This window comes from Benincasa hispida, chromosome 9, assembly GCF_027475165.1.
Source record: "Benincasa hispida cultivar pf3 chromosome 9, pf3_genome.v1.1, whole genome shotgun sequence".
Classification (NCBI taxonomy): domain Eukaryota; kingdom Viridiplantae; phylum Streptophyta; class Magnoliopsida; order Cucurbitales; family Cucurbitaceae; genus Benincasa; species Benincasa hispida.
The window spans coordinates 29,257,961-29,281,465 of NC_143486.1; the positions used below are offsets into that span (position 1 = coordinate 29,257,961).

The window sequence follows — 23,505 nt, forward strand, 5'->3', positions numbered from 1 at the left end:
TTTAAGACCTACCTTTAGGGGAAAAAACGACAAGAGCTCGTGCTGATAACGTGTTATAAAATTGAAGAGCACAACCGGAATACGGATATGAAAAATATAATATAATAATATTTTTATATAATATAATAAATAAATAAAAACTAAAATTATAAAATTGAACAATGAAAAATTTTAGTGAAATTTAGGGTGGATTTCACACTAATGAGTATATCATTTTAAGCTCCACCAAAGACCATTATTTATAGGCAAAGTGGCAAGTAGGATGTGAAATTATATGGACAGCAAGCATGAATTACTAAAGGCACATGGACAACATGCATGAATGATGACACATAGCATTTGGAACACTAAGTAATGGGCATCTATTTTTTATTATAATATTCATAATAAGTAGATATTTATATCAAGTACTAGGATAAAATGATTATATATTTGAAATTCTCAAAAATACTTTTTAGTATGCAATCATAAAAGTTTTGAATGGTTTTATCATATCAACCAAAAAAAAACCAAACCACCCAGCAATTGAGCCTAATTACCATAACAAAAAGTGTCAAAAAAAGACCATTCGAATATTATGAGCTACTTTTACCCAGAGCTCAAGTCAACCAGCATATCTATACATTCATGGTTATACAATATTTAAATAAGTCCAATAAACATCATCTGTAATGAAATATTCAAACTGGTCTAACGAGAATCGTAACACAACTATTTAAGAAACATGCAACTAGTTCAAGTTCTTCATCGATTTGTTTGCAACAAATGTTGCATGGATTCAATGACTATGCACCTCCACTATGTTCCACCTAAGTACATAATGACAATACCAAAAGAAGAAAAGAAAAGAAAAGAAAAAAGGCCTACATCTTCGTATACCCAAAAAAGAGAATGTTGAAGCCAAAGAATATCCTATTAATCCTACAGCCGTTGTCCGCCTCAAGAGAAGAAGATTTGACAAACAACCTTCTATGAATCATTTTGCAATATGATAACCCATCAAACTTGTCGTTTGCCTTTCATACCATTGAGACTGCAACTAAACTTTAACATATATTGAAGGGATCAATTTCTTCTATTGTAATTCTAAGATGTCAATTTTCCTTCATATTGTGCATGTTCAAGCATAGGTAGCAATCTAGATAGCACCTTTTGGAACACGACGTAATTTATCGACATGTTGCATCTATCGACGTCCAATTTTGACATCAATGTAATATCTTGAGATTCCAAGTTTTCACTTAACAGTTTATTCCAAAAGTCACTATCTTCATTGATATTTGCTTTCATCATAAGTTCTAATACTTTTTCCAAGGTTGCAACACTCCTACCAGCACCACAACCCATCGCTGTAGCAGCACCCACAGCATTGGCAATTGTTAATGCATCAACGGTTGGCAAATTGTGTATATAACCATAAGCAATTGCTGCTACGAAGCTATCTCCGCACCCAACAGTATCGACAACATTCACCTTATTCACAAGAAAGATAAGCTTCATTTAGCAGTTAGCACTTAGATGAAAAGGAAAATTCAAGATATCTCACCATATATTTGAAGCAATTTTACTTTATTAAGTTTCTAAGCAAAAGTCAAATCAAGCTCAATTAACATTTGATAATTTATGGAGAATAAACATAGCTTACTTGTCGTCATACCATTTTGAGTAATAAAATGTATATCAAGACAACCACAACAAGCAACTCTGAACATTACAGTTATTTAATCCAAATTTCAAACCACTTTAATTGTTGATCAATGGTAGACTATAGTGTACGTCGATCTCATCAAAATAATTCAAAGCCTAAAAGTGGCCTAAGCTCAACATAAAAGTCAAAAGTTTGATGGGCCAACTTAATCCAGCTTGTCAATTTGCTTGGATTGGACATGAATCACATCAGCTTGTTTGAGCCATATTTTGGATTAATCAAAGGCCTGGCCCATCATCCAACCTAAAGACCAACTTAAAATTGAAGTTTACCTATAGTTATTGAAAATAAAGGGAAGAGGAAAGAAGACAAGATTTTACATGGAAAACCCTAGACCAGGGACAAAAAACCACGATAGAGAGATTTTTATTAATTTTTGTCACACCCATAACACCACAGACTCAGATATAAAAAGACTTAGGAAAAACCCTAATGTTGTAGAAACAAAGTAAAAAGACTAAAATACCCTTAGAGAAAATACATCATATTTCAACACTCCCCTTCAAGTTGCGGTGTAAATGTCAATAAGGCCCAACTTGCTAACACATGTATCGAAGCTTTGTCTTGATAATCCTTTAGTGAGAACATCAGCAACCTGTTGGCTTGAAGGAATGTAGGGAATACAAATACTGTCACTGTCCAGTTTTTCTTTATAAAGTGTCTGTCAATCTCCATATGTTTGGTTCTATCATGTTGCACAGGATTGTTGGCAATACTGATGGCTACCTTATTATCACAATACAGTTTCATAGGACCATGACAGTGCAGATGAAGATCTAACAAAACTTTCTTCAACCATATTTCTTCGCAAATTCCTAGACTCTTAGCCATGTATTCCGCTTCAGCGCTACTTCTAGCAACTATACCTTGTTTCTTACTCTGCCCGGTAACCAGATTTCCTCACAGAAAGGTACAATAACCTGAAGTTGATTTTCTATTTGTAACGGATCTTGCCCAATCTGAGTCAGTGTAGGCCAATGATCTTTTGTCATGTTTCCTGAACATCAAGTCTTTTCCCGGAGTAGATTTTAAATACCTCATAATTCGATTAAGAGCTTCCATATGTTTCTCGTAAAGAGCCTGCATAAAATGACTAACCATACTAACAGCATATGATATATCTGGTCTGGTATGAGACAAGTAAATCAATTTTCCCACGAAACGTTGATACCTTTCTTTATTTACAGGAACCCCTTCAACAATATCTCCTAGTTTACTATTGACTTCAACAGGAGTATCAACGAGTTTACATCCGATCATCCCTGTTTCTCTCAACAAGTCTAGAGTATACTTCCGTTGAGAAACAGATATTCCTTCTTTCGATCTCACTACCTCCATCCCAAGAAAATACCTCAAACTGCCAAGGTCTTTGATCTCAAATTCATCTGCCATCCTCCATTATAATTTGACAATCTCTGTTGCATCGTCACTTGACAAAACGATATCATCGACGTACACAATCAAAACAACCACCTTCCCTGATGCTAATTTCTTAGTAAACAAAGTATGATCAAAATGCCCTTGAACAAAACCTTGGGACTTAACAAAGGTAGTGAATCTATCGAACCAAGCTCTTGGAGACTGCTTTAAGCCATATAAGGATTTTTTTAGTTTACAAACTCGACTATCAAATTGCGGTTCAAAACCTGGAGGGGGTTCATATAGACCTCTTTTTCTAACTCACCATTCAGGAAAGCATTCTTTACATCCAGTTGATGTAAGGGTCAATCTTTGTTAACGACAATCGAGAGAAGAACTCGAATCGTGTTTAGTTTCGCAACTGGAGAGAAAGTTTTCGAGTAATCAATCTCATATGTCTGAGTAAACCCTTTAGCAACCAGTTTGACCTTGTATCTATCAAGAGTCCCATCAGACTTATACTTAACAGTGAACACCCACTTGCACCCAACTGTTTTATGACCTTTAGAGAGTGTAACCAGATCTCATGTTTTATTTGTTTCGAGAGCCCTCATCTCTTCCATAAGAGCAGTTCTCCACTCAGGAATTTCCATGGCCGTATGCACGTTTGTCGATATCATCACAGTATCCAAGTTGGTAGTGAAGCCTTAAACCCAGCAAACAAATTACTGGAAGACAGGAAACTGTGCATAGAATACTTGGTATACGACCTAGTCCCTTTCTGTAGAGGGATTGGTATATCAAGAGTGGCATCATAATCTTCAGATTTTTCTGACTTCTCATTAATACAAGAATAGTGACCATACTTGTCCAAGTCTTCATTCTCCTGAGTATCTCTCCTCGTGACTCATTACTACCCGCGATCTCGACGTCGTCAGAACTTATTTCATTAACCACATCATCTCCAACACACTCAGTTTTACTCTCAAAAATAGAGGTACCTTGAATTTGAGCTCGTGCCAGTTCCGATTCTTGGACAGTTCCCGGTGGACCAACAAGGGGCGCTAATTCCTTTCTAAAATTCTTCCTGTACTATGTTATCCAGGGCACTTGTTTAGTAGAAAGGACAGGATCTGTATCTAGGATAAGTTAAGGGATAGGTTCAAGAAGAAAGTCTATAAGAATAGAATATGTGGATGAGTTAGTCTCTTCACTAGTAGTCTCCCCCTAAAGAGGACTAACAGGGAAAAATGGTTTATCCTCGAGGATCGTGACGTCCATAGTGACAAAGTACTTCCTTGAGGATGGGTGAAAACCCTTATAGCCCCGCTAGTGAAGAGGATACCCGACAAAAAACACAATTTTGAGCACGAGGAGCGAACTTAGTTTGGTGAGGACTGTGGTTATGAACAAAAGCTGTACACCCAAACACCCAAAGGGGAACATTTGGAATAAGACGCGTGGATAAGAAAGATTCTTTGAAACACTCAAGGGGTGTTTGGAATTTAAGAACAAGGGAAGGCATCCGATTAATAAGGTGAGCTGCAGTGAGAATAGCATCCCTCCATAGATACAAGGGAAGAGACGCAGAAACCATGAGAGATCGAGCAACTTCAATAAGATGGCGATTTTTCTGTTCAGCTACCCTATTTTGTTGAGGAGTTTGCACACGAATTTTGATGAACGATGTCTTTCGAAGTCAAGAACTCACGAAGGGTGTGATTAACATACTCCCGTCCATTGTCATTCCAAAGAATGGCAATCTTAGCACTAAACTATGTTTCGACTGTAGTGTAAAACTGTTGGAAAACAGATGTGACTTCCGACTTATTAGTAAAAAGAAAAACCCATGTAAGACGGGTGTGATCATCAATAAAAGTGACAAACCAACACTTGCCAAACAAGGTAGTGACGTTTGAAGGACCCCAAACATTACTATGAACCAGATGGAAAGGTTAGAGAGATTTATAAGGTTGAGAAGCAAAGGTAAATCTAGGCTGTTTTGCACGTATATTGTCGAAAAACAACTTGTAGCCCTAGGGGTATTTTAGTAATTATGTGTACCCTAGGGCTTCCCACTAGTCTATTTATTTGGCCTATTCTCTTGTACTTTGTGTATCAGAATTAATAATAAAAATCAGTCTTTATCGTGGTTTTTCCTCCCTGATCTAGGGTTTTCCACGTAAATCTTGTGTTTCTTTCTTCCTTTTATTTTCAACATGGTGTCAGAGTATGGCATCAAGCCTAGCCACCAACCTACCTCAAAATGTTGCCTTTCATTCCAGATCTACTATATCGTTGCCTTCGTCTGGGTCGCCGCCGGTAGTGCTAGTCACCTTCAGTCATTGTTCATATTGTTGCCTTCGTCTGGGTCGCCGCCGGTAGTACTAGTCACCTTCAGTCGCTATTCGCGCCCGTCGCGGACAACAGATCTCGCCGCTACGCGTTCCATTGTTGTTCGACCCTCGTCCGTGCGGTCAGATCTGTGTTATTCGCCAGCATCCCTCGTTCTAGCCCCAGTTGGCCAGTTTCACACGAGTGTCCGTACGTTTGCACGTTCGATTGGGGTGTTCCAAAACTATCGTTCGCTGCAGGTAGCATCCGATCTTTCTTAGCTGGTTGGGGTTCCAAACCAGACATCACTGATTTTCTACCATTCGACCCACGTTCAGCCGCCGTTGGTCTTTATTCTGGAGTTGTTGCCCCCAGCATTGGCGGTCACCGAAACTTCAATTTTGGACTCAAGATTTTGAGGTTTTTAAAGGGCTATCCATCAAGTTTAAGACCAATCTCGACAATTTTCAATATCAAATTAAGTTCAAAGGTTGGAGGTGAATTCAAAGCAGGCCACTTTTTCTGCCCAAACACTTCGACCGGCTCTTCGATCCAGCGATTTGCTCCAATGGCGCCGACGGTCGAGTTAGTACAGCAACCTTGCCAAGGATCGAATGATCTCCAACGGCGTTTTGCCCATCTCCAACAGAAGATTGCCGATTTCGGAACGGTTCTTGGGACAAACACTCAAGATTTCTCCGCCAACGTACCAATATACTCTGAAAACCCGGTAAATTCTTTCCCTATTTTACCCACTAAAAATATCCTGCCTAGGTTTCCCTCAGCAGACAGTACGACCAGCCTGAGGACGCTTGGAATCAGCACCATTGCCCAATCAGGCAATATATAATCTTTTGGGCTTATTAGTGTTAACGATAAAAAATCTTGGATTGCTGACTCGGGGGCGACAGATCATCTTACTGGTACTTCTGATCAATTTCTCTCCTATTATCCAAGTACTGATAACGAACGAATTAGGATTGCAGATGGGTCGTTCGCACCTGTTGCAGGAAAAGGGGATTTATCTCCGTTTGAGGGTTTGGTTTTGCGAGACATTTTGCATGTTCCTAAAATTTCACATAATTTGTTATCCATCAGTAAGATTACAAGAGATCTGAATTGTCAGGCAGTATTTTCACCCGACTCTATTTTATTTCAGGATCTAAGCTCGGGAACGACGATTGGCACTACCCGACACGATGGAGGACTCTACTTCCTAACTGATGATGCTTCCTCTAAGAATGATTATAGGACTAGCCTTGTCTCCTTAAATTTTTCTAACTCTGAGAATGATTTTCTATTATGGCATTACCACTTAGGACATCCAAACTTTCAGTACATGAAATACTTATTTCCGCATTTATTTCGCAATATTAATGTGTCTTCTTTAAAGTGTGAAGTGTGTATTCGTGCCAAACAAAGTTGTGTCTCCTTCCACTCCCAGCCCTATAAATCATCCAAACCCTTCACCTTAGTCCACAATGATGTTTGGGGTCCCTCACCAACCACAACCTCTACAAGGAAACGCTGGTTTGTCACTTTTATAGACGACCATACTCGGCTTACTTGGGTCTTTCTTCTCACTGATAAGTCCGAGGTGTTATCTATATTCCAGCAATTTTATGCCACCGTGGAAACCCAGTTTAATGTCAGGATTGGTATTTTGAGAAGTGACAATGGGCGGGAATTCTTTAACGCTTCCTTCCAGGAGTTTCTTGCATCCAAAGGGATTATCCACCAGAGTTCGTGTGCCTACATTCCCCAGCAAAATGGGGTAGCCGAGGAGAAAAATCGTCATTTGGTGGAAGTTGCTAGGTCCTTAATGCTATCCACATCACTCCCGTCTTACCCATGGGGTGATGCCATCCTTAATGCTGCTCACTTAATTAACCGAATGCCTTCCCGAGTCCTCGATTTTCAAAACCCATTAGACTGTTTGAAAGAGTCCTACCCTACGACTGGTTTAGTCTCCGATGTACCACTTCGAGTTTTTGGCTGTGTTGCCTTTGTTCACTCTCATAGTCCAAACAGCACGAAATTTACCCCCCGTGCTCAAAAATGCCTCTTTGCTGGATATCCACTCCATCAGCGTGGGATAAATGTTACCACCCATCCTCTCGCAAATATTTTGTTTCCATGGATATCACCTTCCTTGAGGATTAGCCCTTCTTCCTTGTTAGCCATCTTCAGGGGGAGACCTCTAGTGAAGAGACTAACGGGTCCACATATACAGTTCCCTTGGAGTTATCTCCTATTCCCGAATATGTCGGTCCTATCCTCCCTACCAATCAAGTCCCATGGATAACATACTATAGGAAGAATCTCAGGAAGGAAGCAGCGTCACCTGTTGCATCTCCGACTCCAGTCCATGAGTCAAACCCGACATCAGATACGTGTATTCTTGAAATTAATGAGATTGATACTTGTACTAAGACTAACGAGTGCAGAGAGGAAAAAGAAGGAAAAGGTGCTGACAGCACCACTATAACAGATGGGAAGACGACAGTGAATGATGATTCAGACACAGCTCTAGAAAATGTGAGTGATACTAGAGATAATGGTGAAAAGGTGGTGATTTCTGAAGAGGAGAAACAGGAAGAGGAGACTAGTGATCACAGTGGAAATTCTGACAATCTGAAGGAGTATAATGCTTCTCTTGATCTTCCAATAGCCCTGAGGAAAGGTATTCGGTCATGTACAAAGTATCCTAGGCATAGTTACATGACATACAGTAACCTGTCATCTGAATTTAGGGCCTTTACCACTAGTTTAGATGCAGGGGTGATACCGAGTAACATACAGGAAGCAATGGGAATTGAAGTTTGGAAGGCTGCTGTTATGGAGGAGATGAGAGCTCTGGAGAAAAATGGAACATGAAACCAAGTGATCCTACCTAAAGGGCACAAGACAGTTGGGTGCAAATGGGTTTTCACTATAAAGTACAAGTCAGATGGGACTGTTGATCGGTACAAGGCCAGGTTAGTTGCCAAAGGGTTTACTCAAACCTTTGGGGTAGATTACTCCAAGACATTCTCTTCCATAGCTAAACTCTACTATCCGAGTATTGCTATCAGTTGCAGCTAACAGAGACTGGCCTCTACATCAACTGGATGTAAAGAATGCCTTTCTCAATGGAGAACTTGAGGAGGAAGTCTACATGAATCCTCCTCCCGAATTTGAAGATCAGTTCAAACAGCGAGTCTGCCGGCTGAGAAAGTCGCTATATGGGTTGAAACAATCTCCGAGAGTCTGGTTTGACAGATTTGCCACCTTTGTCAAAGGACAAGGGTATACCCAAGGGCACTCAGATCACACATTTTTTACAAAGAAGTCAACTTCAGGGAAGGTAGCAGTTCTCATTGTGTACGTTGACGATATTGTGCTCTCCGGTGATGATGATGATGAAATTGTGAAACTCAAAGTAAAGATGGCCAAAGTGTTTGAAATTAAAGACCTTGGGAAGTTAAGATACTTTCTCGGAATGGAAGTAGCCCGGTCTAGGGATGGAATCTTAGTGTCCCAACGGAAATACACGACTGATCTTCTAACGGAAACAGGAATGACTAGGTGCAAACCTGCTGACACCCCAGTTGAATATAATTCAAAACTCAGCAAAACTAGTAATAGTGTTCCGGTCAATAAAGAGAGGTATCAGCGATTAGTTGGGAAATTGATATACTTATCTCATACGAGACCTGATATTTCATATGCAGTGAGTGTTGTCAATCAGTTTATGCAGGCTCCTTATGAAGAACACATGACAGCAGTTGAACGCATCCTACAATATCTGAAAGGTACACCAGGTAAGGGGTTAATGTTCAAGAAGTCTGATAAACGCTGCATTGAAGCCTACACTGATTTTAATTGAGCAGGGTCTGTTGACAGAAAATCAACATCAGGGTATTGCACATTTGTTTGGGTTAATCTTGTGACCTGGAGGAGCAAGAAACAGGGAGTTGTGGTCAGAAGTAGTGCAGAAGCTGGGTATCGGGCCATGAGTTTAGGGATATGTGAAGAAATCTGGTTGATGAAAGTGTTGTCAGGTCTTCATCAAGACAATGAGCTCCCAATGAAACTGTTTTGTGACAATAAGGCAGCAATAAGTATTGCAAATAATCCTGTTCAGCATGACAGAACAAAACACGTTGAGATCGACCGGCACTTCATCAAGGAAAGACTTGACAACGGAAGTATATGCATTCCTTATATTCCCTCAAATCAGCAAATTGTAGACGTGCTCACAAAAGGGTTACTGAGACAAAGTTTTGATTACTGTGTCAGCAAGTTGGGCCTTATTCATATTTACGCCCCAACTTGAGGGGGAATGTCGAAAAACAGCTTCTAACCCTAGGGGTATTTTAGTAATTGTGTGTACCCTAGGGCTTCCCACTAGTCTATTTATTTGGCCTATTCTCTTGTACTTTGTGTATCAGAATTAATAATAAAAATCAGTCTTTATCGTGGTTTTTCCTCCCTGATCTAGAGTTTTCCACATAAATCTTGTGTTTCTTTCTTCCTTTTATTTTCAACATATACAAACATCACAAGATAAAGAAGAAACATCTACATTACAAAATAAATGGAGAAACAAATACTTCATATATTGAAAGCTTGGATGTCCAAGGCGAAAATGCCATAACAAATTGTCTTTTTCAGAAACAATAAAAGACGATAACAAACTAGTCCTAGACAAACTCCTAGAGGAAGCATCATCAGAAAGGAAATAAAGGCCCCTATCATGTCGGACAGTGCCAATCGTCGTCCCTGAGCTCAAGTCCTGAAAAGAAACGAGATCTGGTGAGAAAATAACTTTGTAGTTTAAATCTCTAGTTATTTTACTTATAGACAGCAAATTGTAAGAAATTTTCAGCACGTGCAACACATTCTGTAAAACCAATCCCTGAAAAGGAGACAAATACCCTTTCCCTGCAACAGGAGTAAAGGACCCATCTGCAATCTGAATTTTCTCATTTCCAACACTTGAAGAATATGAGAGGAATCGATCAGATGAGCCAGTTAAGTGATCAATTGCTCCTGAATCTAGTATCCATAATTCGTTTCCCTCAATAAAAGGACTAAAGGATTGAGGGGTACCTAATTGAACAATCATACCGATCCCAACAGTACCTAGGTCACTTGGGTTGGTCACCTGAGACTACAAAGCAACATCAACAGATTCACTCACGAGTGCTCGGCCAGACTTCGACTTGTCATTCAGAGGTCGACGTTTGCCATTCGAGGGCCGACCATGTAGTTTCCAGCATTGATCCTTCGTGTGCCACGGATTTTTGCAATGTTCACATATCAGAGGGGATTTACCATTTTGCTTGTCATTATCAGATCTAGATGATTTCACCCCAAACGGCTAAGAAGCACGGACACCGACACACGACACAGCAACACGCCAATTTTCAAAAAAGTAGGACACGACACGTCGGGGACACATTTTTTTTATTAAAAAAATTAAATATATGTCGTGAAATAAACATATTGGGAAATATTCCATTTAAAAACACCATTAACAACCATACAAGATACAACCACAACCATAGATAAGATGACTAACGGTCCAATGTGGAGGTGTGGCCGGCGTGGAGGTGTGGCCGGCCGTCGATCGAGTGGGCGTGGAGGTGTGGCATTTTGGGCGTGGGGACTCGGGGAGTTTTGATATTTTGAAGAAAAGAAAAGTGGAAAGGAATAATATATTTTGAGAAATTAAAATAAAAAACACAAAAACCTAAAAGTTTCAAGCTTGGGCTGATGCTTTTGGGTTGCTAACAAGTTTTATAAGCATTCATTGTTTTTTCTTTTTAATTTTGCAGTGTCGTGTCCCAGAAGTGTCCCAACCGTGTCCCACCCGTGTCCTACCCATGTCCCCGTTGTGTCGTAAATTTAAAAATAATAATAAAATATTCGACACGCCAGTTGCCGTGTCGGACACGTGTCGGAGGCCTGTCGGGGAGTGTCAGTGTCATACATTATACTTGGCCATCTTAGGAGTGTCGGTGCTTTATAGCCAAACGCAGCAGAATCCACAGTCGTAACCACAAAGCCGTTCATGGCACTCAACCTATCCTCCTCTAATCGGACCTCAGAGCAAACCTCCATAAGAGATGGTATCGGCCTTTGTCCTAGTATTCGACTACAAACCGTATCAAATTTTGAGTTCAAACCAGCAAGGAAGTCATAAAACGGTCAATTTCCTAAATCTTCGAATATTGAACCCTGTCGCATGAGCAGTTCTAGAAAATTTCTCGACACAAGTCCATCTCCTGCCATAGTAGAGACAATTTATTGAAGTATGAATCACGTCCATGGTCCCTTGCATGCATTCATGGACCTATTTCCGTAATGTATACAGACGTGAAGCGTTCTGCCTCCTAGAATACAGCTTCTTGACCACATCCCAAATAACCCGAGCGGTAGTAGAATAGAGCAGGGGTTTTTCGATCTGAGGTTCCATGTTGTTAATCAACATCAAGCAGATTAAAGAGTCTTCTCCTTTCTAGACACGCTCTTGAGGGTCTCCTGATTGTGGTATTGGTATCTCATCAGTCAAATACCCGAATTTATGTCCCTTCTCGAGGACCATTTTAACAGATTGAGATCAGGAGAAATAATTCTAGCCATTCACTTTCTCTCCAGTGAGGATCCCTGCAAAAGTTCCCACAGATCCAGATAAAATATTTGTAGTAGGTAAATGAGGGAAAGTTGTTACCGGATTTTCCGAATACAATGGTAGACTGGAAGAGAAAACTGAGTTATGCTCCCAAGAACAGGTCCAAGTGCTGCAATCTGTTGTTGAAAACTCGCTAACTGTTGTTGAATTCCAACTGGAGAAAGACCCATCGGTCCTAAGCCCCCATGACCCGTCAACCCAACTTGAGGAGAAACACCGGGAACTAATGTCGGATGATTCTGCCCACTGAAAAAGAAAAAGATGCTTCACCCGAATGGTCGAACGGGAAATGAAGTAACGCCAGGAACTGAAGCAGCGGCTGGAGCAGCACGGTTGGGATGGCGTCGGACAGAATGGGCAGCCCCAGATGGGGCTCGAAGGACCCAGCGCCAAAGTTGGAAAGAGGCACAACCGGCTGCTGGCTCGAAGTGTTGGAGGAATGGCGACTGAGCGGCGCCGATCACCTGTGCGGCTGGAGGAATGACGCCGATCGACTGAGCAGCTGGAAGAAACGCATTGATCCCCTGCGCGGCTGGAGGGATCCCTACTGACGTGGCTTGGCTAGTTCCAATCAGCTGTTGTGACTGCGCCGGGTTGAGGATGGATCGGAGATACCGGTCAACAGCAGCCTGAATCGCAACGGTATTGGTTGCTTCTGCTATATTTCCATCGCTGGATAGGGTGGATGATTGAATTTCTTCCATAGCAGCTAGGGTTTCATGACCTTGCTTTGATACCATATTGAAAACAAAGGGAAGAAGAAAGAAGACAAGATTTTACATGGAAACCCTAGACCAGGGAGAAAAAACCACGATAGAGAGATTTTTATTAATTTTTGTCACACACCCATAACACCACGGACTCAGATATAAAAAGACTCGGGAAGAACCCTAATGTTGTAGAAACAAAGTAAAAAGACTAAAATGCCCTTAGGGCAAATACATCATATTTCAACAATAGTCAAGACCATATATGGTATCGAAGAAGAACATCAAAGAAGGTGATCACTCTAAATGGAATAATCATTCATGTGCCCAAGCAAAAGTGGGCCCATGTGACCTAGGTACGAGGTGAAGCATAATGTTAAGAATACATTTATGGTAAAAGTTAGTAATACGTTTGGATTAGTAAGGATATATTAGTCTTAGAGAACAATTGTGGATACTTAGTCTTGCGTGTGCTTAGCTAGGGAGGATCCGAGTACCAGGATATCATTTCGAGTAGATGTTATATAAAGACACACACACATATATATTCCTCTTTTGATTTCGGTACGAAAAATATTATTAGGATACTAAAAGTTTGTCAGCATGAGCTGGCTATGAATAAAGTGAGTGAGAAAAATGAAGATTTTTTTTTTTAAATGGAAACACCACTTTTTATTGATGAAATGAAAAAAGACTAATACTTGAAAATACAATGAAACATAATAAGAAATGAAGATAGAGTAAAAGTTTGGTTGTTTAGGCTTGAGTATAGTTAAGACTTAAAAGGGAAAATACTCCAAACTCCTTGAATTACTTGAATATTTCAATGTATTTTCTTTTATTCAATATTACTTCTATTTTCATTCTTCAAGTTCTATCAGATAGCAGCTTTCTAAAATCAACGAACCAATGGTGTGATCTGAAGGGGTAATGGAGTTACAAATTTTTTGTTACATTTGCTAATTCCCGTTGAGATTTCTTAGATTCCTTTTTTTCATTCCTCGTTTTCTAGCAAGGTGAGAACTATTGTCAGTTCTGGAATAAGGATAGGCAAAAATTTTAATTTCATCATCCCCGAGAATGGGAAATTAGACTATCTTGGCTCCTCCTAGTTTTAGGTTTTCATCAATAGCTTGGTTGGGAAAGAAGCTTTTCAACAGGTTATACTTGGAAAATACTTCAAAGTTTGAACTCTGTTGCTGGTTTGTTTTGATTGTCCTGGAGTTACTTGACTGGGTACAGTAATTATTAGTTCTTGGTAAGTTTCTAAACTTGTCAAGCACTGGGAAATAGTTGTGCCAATCAAACAGCATCCACTTGCCTCCTGCCTTAAAAACCAAGATGTATTTCTGGAGGAGGGCAATTCTATGTGGATGGAGGGTGAATGTGTCAAGGAAATGATCAAGAACTCAAGAAGTCAACTTTAGAGGTTGGTTGGTAAACAGCATCATTAGTTGTTTAGTAGTTTCAAGTTTGTTAGCTAGACTACAGAAGAGTCTGATAAATATGAAGGTCCAGGAGATTTGGAAGTTGAGATTTGTGGGAGAGAGGGAGCATCTTGAAAGAAAATCATCCTTTGAATTTTTCTATTCTACAGTCCAATACATCAGTTCCCACTAAAAACAACTGGAAATTTAGACTTGATTAACATCCGACAAAAACACATAAAGATGAACGATCAACATGTATGAATAGTAAGCATATGGACCAGTTGAAAGCATCCAGACTTGTCCTCAACAAAAACAGTATATGAAGATGAACTGCACGGTGCACACACCGCAACACTCTAATGAATGTGTCCACAACCAAAAGTCACAAACAATTCAAGGACATCAAGAAAATAAGCTGGAAAATAATGTTGAAAGACTGGATGTAAGCATATGGAACATTAATCTAATACCTTGAATGCAGGCGCACAAGAGATGGCCGTCTTAGTTATCAAAATTGAACCTCTTGAACCCATTTTGACGATAACCCACTTTGTACGCACACCTTTCTTTAGCAACTCATTCCCTGCTAATATTGGATCTTTTATACCTGTCAAAGACTCAGCCTGTAAAATAAATTAATAATAGATTCAATAATAGATAAAACAGTCGTAGGTTAGCATAAAAGATAATTTGTACCAAAATTAAGTTATATTTTATGACATGTTCTGCTAAACAGTTTCTTAAAAGAAATTTCTATACATGAAATTTAAATGTACAAAAAAATGTTTTCTTTGATGGAAAACTGAGCTTCATCAAAGAAAACGAGAGAATACACCAATACATAAAAAAAGATAGCCAGCAAAAACTAACTCTACAAAAGAGGCTCCAACCCAAAATAATAAGATCTAATGAACAATTACAAAAATCTTTAAAGACGAAGGCCCAAAGAGAAGTATTAAACTTCACAAGAGACCGAACCTTCCGTCCTTTCTTTTTAGGGCATACAAAAAAACAGGAGCCTCAACTAGCTACAAAAAGAGCTCCAATTTCAACAAAATCATACCAAGATCATCTTCTCATCCTTTCTTAATCCCTCTAAAAATCCTAAATTGTTTTTCTCAAATCTGTAATCTCACGCGATATAGTGAAAAAGCCAACACACATGGTTCTACCCTTATCTTGAAAAGATGGAGAAGGTTCTCCTTCTCCTCCACCATAAAACAACACTCTCTGTTTGAGCCTAACAAACACCAAACAACTCAAAAGGAAAAACCACCCAAAATATGCAGAAAACTGAAAACTCCAAAGGATGGATGTGATCAAGGACTTTAGACACGTCCTTACAATAATATGACACCATGTCCCCATCAAAAAGAATAAATGCCTCAAAATGAAGTCGTGTTAGATTTCCAAGAGTTTCAAAAATACTTTTCAACTCCCAGCCCAAAGGCCACCCAGAAAGATGAAGACTATACTTAGTCATAATAACCCAATGCCACTAAGATTTAGACTTAAAAGAAAAGTGTCATAGCTACTTGACCAACAGGCCTCATTGAGCAATCTCAAGTTACCAATGCCCAAACCCTCAAAGATGCAAAAACCAAGACACCACCTCCCACTTGACTAAATGGGACCCCATCTGTCAACCCCTTCCCAAAAAATGCCCCTCATAATCCTTTTTTCCAAATTCTTGGTAATGAAAATAGGAAATCTAAAGAAGGAATATGTCGGAAACTCGCTAATCAATATCCTAGTAAATTCATTAAGCTTTGTTAGTTTTATCGCATGTAGATTAACATATATCAACATTCTAAAAGAATGACTCTCCTCGTTATGGTTTGTTCAGTTCTTTGAGCAATTTCATTTGTTGCGAGTGTAATATTTATCATTGCAACTTTTCAAAATATAAAAAAAATTAAACTTTAGAAAAAAAAAACAAAAACTACAAAGAAAGCACTTTGATTATAGGAGGGTGTTACTTTTTTCAACACTTATGATTTGATTCACCAACTTAACCACAAGGATGAAAAATGAACTCGCTAAAATTATAAATATATATTTATGACATAAATTGCTTACCATACACTAAATGAAGACATCTTTTAACAATATATCAACATGCTTACAATACAACTGAATGAATGTTGTCTCACAAAATACTTAAATAGATTAAAAGTTTACCTCGTCAGAAGTTAGAAGCAGAGCATCACTCATCCTCAAGAAATGGCTTAAAGCACTTCTTTCATCATGAGTACCAACAGACAAGCTCTTTCCACGTGGTCCAGGATCAAAAAAGATCGATGTTCCAACCTCCAACGCATAATTCACAATTGAAATAATGAGGTTAGGGGAGAGCTCATCAAAGCCATAACCGTTACAAAATAGGACCTTTGACCGTCTAATGGTCATTTTAACTTCTCCAGATAGTTCATTAATCCAACTGAACGCAGGCTCCTTAGAGAAATCAGCTCGACTGAAAGAAAAGAAAAGCCTCAACAAAAACCTATAACAAGCACTACAAATGTTTTTTTTTTTCTTTTTCTTTTTTTTTTTTTTTTTTTTTTTTTTTTTTTTTTTTTTTTGCAAGGGGAGGGGATGGGGTGGTCGTGCAAATGTTATGGTGGAATTAATCAGAATATGCATAAGTAACTTAAACAACCAAAATTATCCTAAAAGAATACCACAAAAATGAAGTAATGTAGAATAGTAAAATGGAGAATCATGTCAACAAGGATGTACATGTTTTTAACACACAGAAAACCTATGTTAGATTCACATAATGTGCGATTCTTTTTTTATTTTCTTCTTTTGACTTGTACCTGCAAAAACCATGTCTTTGTAAGGGATCCACCAGAACCCAACATAGAAGAGTCTCATAAGCTGTCTTCGACCTAACACCACAACTAGCATCACTCATGCCAACTGTAGAAATTCCTTCCTCATGAAGTACATCAAGAAGAAAGTGGCCATAGATTTCATTTCCTACATGACCAACTGTAGCACAACGAAGTCCCAATCTAGCAGCCGCTATTGCCATATTGCAGTTGCCGCCAGCTTCCCAATAACGCTGGCATACAGAACCATAAACTCTGAGTTGATTAATATAAGTAAGGAAGACTATAATAATATATCTTTTTTAGAACACAATGCTAAATGGAGAAAGACATGTTTGCTTGGCCAAGAAAAACTTGAAATCTGAGATTGTGAAAACATAATAGTAGCTAATTTAAGCCTCATCTAGCAAAGACGACTCACAACCCCTAAGAAACATTTATTACTCTCTGCCAATTAAACTGGCTATAGATTAAGTATGACCATGTTAATGATAATCCATGATATCACAACCAGCAACTTCTGATCACATCAAAATTCTCTTCCCAAAAAAATATGACCATGTTAAACTGTGTCAACTTTACAAGTATTTTTATTTGACCCAAAGAAATTGTCCAATTGTCCCTACACTTCACCTTCCTATCTCATAGAGCAAGCTTGCCTCGTTAAATCAGAATTTGTGAATTTCATTGACACACCCATACATCATTGCAAGTATTCTTTGCTATTCCCACTTTTTCTGTTTTTATAGATCATGCTGTCCTGTAGGATAGAAATGCTATACTCAATAGTTTATGAGAGTCTTTGAAAACCCACCTTCCTACCGAGCCAATCCCTGGTAGAATTAGGATTATGTACCACATTGCGCCCAACTGTATTATGGAGACAAGACCAACATCAAGCTATTCAAGCTACCTTGCGCCCAATTGTGTTATGGAGACAAGACCCTATGCCCACAGCTATTAATCTCCATCCAAAGGTTTAATTTGAGTCTTTTAGGGTTGGTAAGCTAGGTTTAGGGTTAAGGGGATGTTTTAAGAGTATTTTTAACCCTAAACACGGGATTCTAAATTAACCACTGGATTAATACAGGTTTGAGATTCAAACGGAGTTAGGAGACCAAGGAACTTAGAAACCGGACCAGAGAGCTGTGAATGGTTTTACTTTCTATGTCTTTATGAATTCATATGTTTATATGGTTATATATATATGTATACATGCATGGTTTGGAAATCCGTGGTATGGTCGGAAAGTATGTTTTCTTCTTTTGATTTTCTGATACTTTGACTGTTTTTCTAAAATGGTGTGGATGCATGTATACTATGGATTTGATTGGAAACTAGAAGTGTACCCAGGATTTGTTAGCATACCTCGTAGACGTCTGGCTGGGATTGTCAGTATAATCTGGCTGGGATTGTCGGCGTACCCGAGTATGACTAGCAAGAATTGTCGACATGTGCACATTTGGCAGGTTGTATTGGATACTGGAATTGTTTCCTTGAATTTGTGGTTGGTTGAAATATTGCATTTCTGGAGAAACATATGATCATGCCAACATCATCTCAGTTACTAGACTGGGGTCATTCATACTTTGGTGTGGTCTTGTGATTGACTATCTGTGCAAATGTTTTCCAAAATGAATTTCAAAAGCAAAACTTATTTTCATACAAAACATACCACTCACTGAACTTCCCCAGCTCATGTTTTTCAAATTGTTTTATCCCCCCCCCCCCCCCCCCCCCCCCGCCCCCCGCCCCCCCCAATCCCAGGTAGCAGGAGAATGACGTGTTGGAGTGCCACTAGAAGATAGAGTATGTCGACAGAATGATTTCTAGAATCATTTCGTCCTAGGAGTTAGGTTTTTTTAAAAAAAAGGAAATGGATCATTATATTATAAATTAGAGAAATGAGCTAAGGCCCATAGTACAAGAGGGTTATACAATGAGCAAAGCAAACGGAAATACTAAGACTACTTTAGGATCAGGAGGCGCACCCGGACGTCTCAACAAGGTTGACACCCCCTTAGCACCCTCATCACATTCAATGTAACAAAAGAAGAGAGAAGAACACTAAAGAGAGTACAAAGAAAGGTACAAAACCAAGAAAACAAGCCAAAACAGTGGCCTAAGGGGGATAATTAAAGAGTTTAAAAAGTGGAGGGGGAGCCGCAGAATAAGAGAAGCAAGGCGTCCAAAAAGATTTATTGCTGTCCAATGGGGGAAGTGGAGATGATAGCCCCCCAGTTGAGGTTGAAGTCCATTAAACTATAAGCATTGAACGGTTTGGAGAGGATGCTCCAAGAGGAAGCTTGACGGCGGGCGGAATCGAGGCGATCTTGACACCCAAGAGCTTTGTTGTGAAAAATCCTTTGATTTCTTTCGAACCAAAGGTTAGAAATTGAAATATAATACATGGTCTGTACCCACGATCTTGTGTGTACATTAATATTCCGAATGAAATAAGTTCTTTTAAAAACATTTCCGACTTAAAATGTTATTGGTAAGAATAGGGTATAGAACAACAGGTATTACAAAAGAGTAATGTCTGCTGTCTCCACACCTTCTTTCAGGTGAAAGGGTTAAGCTCGGGAAGGAAAATTCTCTTATTAAGGATGCCAAAAGTGCCAAAAACTAGAACCAGCAGCCATTTATAAAGGCTGTCAAAACAACCTGGGGGAAAAAACAGGGGCTCCTGGTAAACCCAAACTAACTAACAATCAGCTTATTAAATAAAGCTGTAAAATACAACTAAGAAGGGTAAAACCTAAGAACAAAGAATTATCCAAGTTAAACAAGAAACAACACAAAGAATTACAAGAAACAATCCACGAAAGAACAAGAAACCCAAGAACAAGCTAAGGACAATAGCCCTACATCATCGATATACATGAAACTTCAATAACAGTTGTTTTTAACATTTACCTCACTTACTGCAAACTACATCTCAATAGAGCTTGCCTAGGATGGTTTGGAATGAACAGAATGCAAGAATTTTCAGCAACAACGAGAGATCCATTGAAGTTATAATCAATTACAAAAGTGTTTACCTTTTCACAATTATAGTTTAAATTCTCACGTCCGTGAAATACCTTATACAATTAAGAAAAAGGCAATAACTCCACAAAAAATTGCCCATCAAATTCAGTTGTTCGATATTCGAATCTCCACACCACCCTCATGTAAACTCAAAATAACATTCAAAAAATGAGTCAAACTAAGTGTAAGTGTTAACAAGACTACAAAACTACAAACCAAACATCAGAGAGAGCAATAGCAACTTCCCTAAAATCCTCAGCCACATAAACAATAGCTTATTGAAATGATAACATAACATTGATGGGGCAGCATTTACAAACCTTATCAGGAGGCGAGGAGGACAATCGCTCCATATAAGCCTGGCGTTCATCATCATTTTCTGGAGGTAAACTAGGAACATTAAGCACAATATCCACGCAAAGATTTCCAAGAGTAGCAACATCAATATCCTTCGAACTCGAACTCCTGAATTTAGGAACCGCTACGCTCTCATTCGAGAAATTGAAAGAGCTTGGGTAATGCTTAGGCTCCGATACTTGAAGCTTCTTGCAACAGAGAAAAACCCGACTGGGTTTTGAAGGAATTGAAGAGTGAAACCCCAAATTGGGATGAAAGGGTGGAGGAAATGGAAATCCAGTGAAGCAATGGAGTGAAGATTGGAAAGCAATGGCGGTTAGCGGCATTCGGACGAAGGTTGAAGACGAACAGAGAGGGATTAGCGAAATGGGTATGTGGGTTTTAAGCAAAAAGATGGGAAACAAGAAGAAATGGTGGGAATTTCAAGCTCTGCATATGGAAAAACCAGGTAAATGATTCGAGAAATTGTGTTCTTCGGGATTTATTCGTTATTCCTATGGCCACTCAAACTTATTTTTCAACTGGGTCAGCCAAGTGAAAGGAATCTTACAGAAGCTGCTTGTTGATTGATTGTTTCTCTCTCAAAAGTTTAACTTATTGGCAATGGCGAGACACGAGACACGAGCCAAGAGCCAAGAGCCAATATCCCTTTTTCCCCAATCCAATCCAACAAATCAATTTGATTTCTTTTTCTCTTTTTTTTCATGTTTATGGGTGTTAGAGCTCCCAAAAGCTCACCTCAACTAATTTTATAGGACAATTTATTCGATTTTCTAGCATTCAAGTAAAAATTTTAATTTTAAAATAATATTAAATTTCTGTTTATGTACCTATATTCTTATATTTTCGTGAATTTGGTGAATCGATATTTCCATTAAGAGTTCATGAAAACAAAATGTCACTAATAATAAATAGCACGAAAAAGTTGAACACCTGCAAAATATGTTTATTTATTAATTTGAATATTCTTTTTAATTTTTTGTTTTAATAGTTATTTTAGGAACATCTATTGCCATGAATATTTTGGGTGTATTTGGAATATATTTTCAAATGTTTAATTTAAAAAATAAGTCATTTTGGAAGAAAATGAAGTATTTGTCAACCACTCAAATTAACTTTTAAAGTATAATTTAATTAGTTTTTACCAAAAATATTTAAATAAAAATAAGTTTTTGAAAAATATTTTTTTCTCAAATCAATCCAAATAGAACCCTTCATTTATATTATCATCAATATTTTCACAAAATTGAAACTTCAATATTTCTATTGATATTGATATTTTAAATCTTACTTTATTTGTTCAGTTTTTTATTTTTTTTTCTTTTCCTTTTTCACCTTTAGAAATGAATTTTATTTGAATTTCATCATTGTTTTATTATAATAATACAAAGATGGAAGGATTAAACCTTCTACCTTTAAAAGGTAATCAGTAGTCAATCTACGACTCATTATCATATATATTGTTGGCAAATAGGTAAGATGTTTGAATCTCCACAATTCATTTTTTCTCAATTAAGAATACCTCAACTGGATAAATTGACTTCTTTCACACAATTCTTTTGGTCATACCTTTTCTTCTCAGACAGCGTATATCGACTTCCTCCTTTGCCATCTATCACTTTCCCTATCAGACTTTTCAAGCCACTTCATCTATGCCCTTAGAATAATATTCTACAACGAGCAATTCATTTATTTTCAAACTGACCCATTTACTATTGGAACCCGCTCTGAATAATCCACCTTTTGCAGGATTATTCCCCAATGTCATCATACGATAATGAAATGACGCTCCGGCTCGACTCGAGACCAAGACTCTTTACAACTCACACCAGGTTGGTCTAGTAATTAGGGGTTATCACGTAGGACTTCATCTTTTATGAATGCATACACCTATTGCGCTGGGGTCGAACCTTTTTCTTGTGTTTGACTTACCAAGAACAATATAAAAAAAATTGTTATTTTATTACCTAAAATGTTTTCAATACGAAATAGACATGTTTTTAGAAAATAAAATAAAAATAAGAAATAGACAAAGTTTATAACTATGTAGTTATACAAACTAAAATCAAATTAAAATAGTTCTAAAAATAAAATCAAAATAAATAAATTAGAGAAATAATTTAAAAAAACAGCAATATCTCTAATATATTAGTAAAATATGGCTAAAAATTTAAGAACCACACTTTTGTTTCTCCCCAAAATTTAAAGTGTAACACTATATTTTTAGACCTTGAAATTTGAATATAGATTTTATTTGATCTTCAAATTTTTAAAAGTAACAAGTTTAGCTTTCAATGTTCCATCTAGTGAAGTTCTATCTATTATTAGGGATTCTCAAATTTTAATTTAATTTATAATGAGTTCATAGGGATAAAAGATAGAGAGTAAAAAAAAGAATAGTTTCGTCAAGCTTAGTCAATACAATAACTAATCAATTAAATAAACATGGTGTTAAAAAGAAGATAAGGGTATTTTCACATCAAAAACTATACTAATAAAGAAAATATTGCCTTGATGTTGAAGGGAGAAAAAAAAAAAAAAAGATTATCCCTTTATCCCTTGCAAAAAGAAAAGAAAAGAGAGAGAGGTATTTTCTTCCTAGTGGGTTAGCTACTTAGTGTAATAGTAAAGGTAATTCACTAATTGAATGACAAATATACATAAAATGCTATCTTATCTTTGAAGGATTAGTGGTTGCATATAGACTTGATTAGCATCTAATTATCATACCAAAATTACATTTGGTTGGGATGAATTCTATGCCTTCTTTATTTATTATTATTATTATTTTGGTTTAAATACTATTTTTTGTCTCGCTATTTTTATATTTAGTTCATTTTGGTCCCTATATTTTCAAAATATTCATTTCAGTTTCTATACTTTCAATTTTTGTTCATTTTGGTCTCTGTAGTTTTAAAATGTTCAATTTAGTCCTAATATTTTCGACGTTGGTTCATTTTGGTTCTTGAATTTTACAAAAGTAACCATTTTAATGAAATAAAAATGAAAATTAAAGACCAAAATGATTACTTTTTAAAAGTACAAATATCAAAATGTTTCAAAA

At 37.8% G+C, this 23,505-nt stretch overlaps 1 protein-coding gene across 2 annotated transcripts; it reads right to left on the minus strand.

Moving 5' to 3' along the window:
* Positions 1-551: 551 nt before the first annotated feature.
* Positions 552-22,387, minus strand: LOC120085924 (pfkB-like carbohydrate kinase family protein). 2 transcript variants are annotated; one of them, XM_039042241.2, is made up of 5 exons: positions 20,405-22,387; positions 17,037-17,284; positions 16,399-16,690; positions 14,688-14,840; positions 552-1,473 (listed from the first exon to the last, which is right to left on the minus strand). In XM_039042241.2, the coding sequence occupies exons 1-5, from the start codon at positions 20,765-20,767 to the stop codon at positions 1,087-1,089; spliced, it is 1,443 nt and encodes a 480-aa protein (XP_038898169.1). In that variant the 5' UTR covers positions 20,768-22,387; the 3' UTR covers positions 552-1,086. The 2 variants fall into 2 exon arrangements, with proteins under 2 accessions (XP_038898169.1, XP_090174317.1); XM_090318191.1 differs by lacking the exon at positions 552-1,473 and adding an exon at positions 9,866-10,178.
* Positions 22,388-23,505: the final 1,118 nt, after the last annotated feature.

Excerpts from the sequence above, each read along its gene's own strand:
- LOC120085924 (XM_039042241.2), bottom strand. The coding sequence starts at position 20,767 with ATGCCGCTAACCGCCATTGCTTTCCAATCTTCACTCCATTGCTTCACT. Across the intron at positions 17,285-20,404 it reads CCTCCTCGCCTCCTGATAAG|CGTTATTGGGAAGCTGGCGG; the intron begins GTTTGTAAATGC and ends TCTGTATGCCAG. Across the intron at positions 14,841-16,398 it reads TGCTTCTAACTTCTGACGAG|GCTGAGTCTTTGACAGGTAT; the intron begins GTAAACTTTTAA and ends TTTATTTTACAG.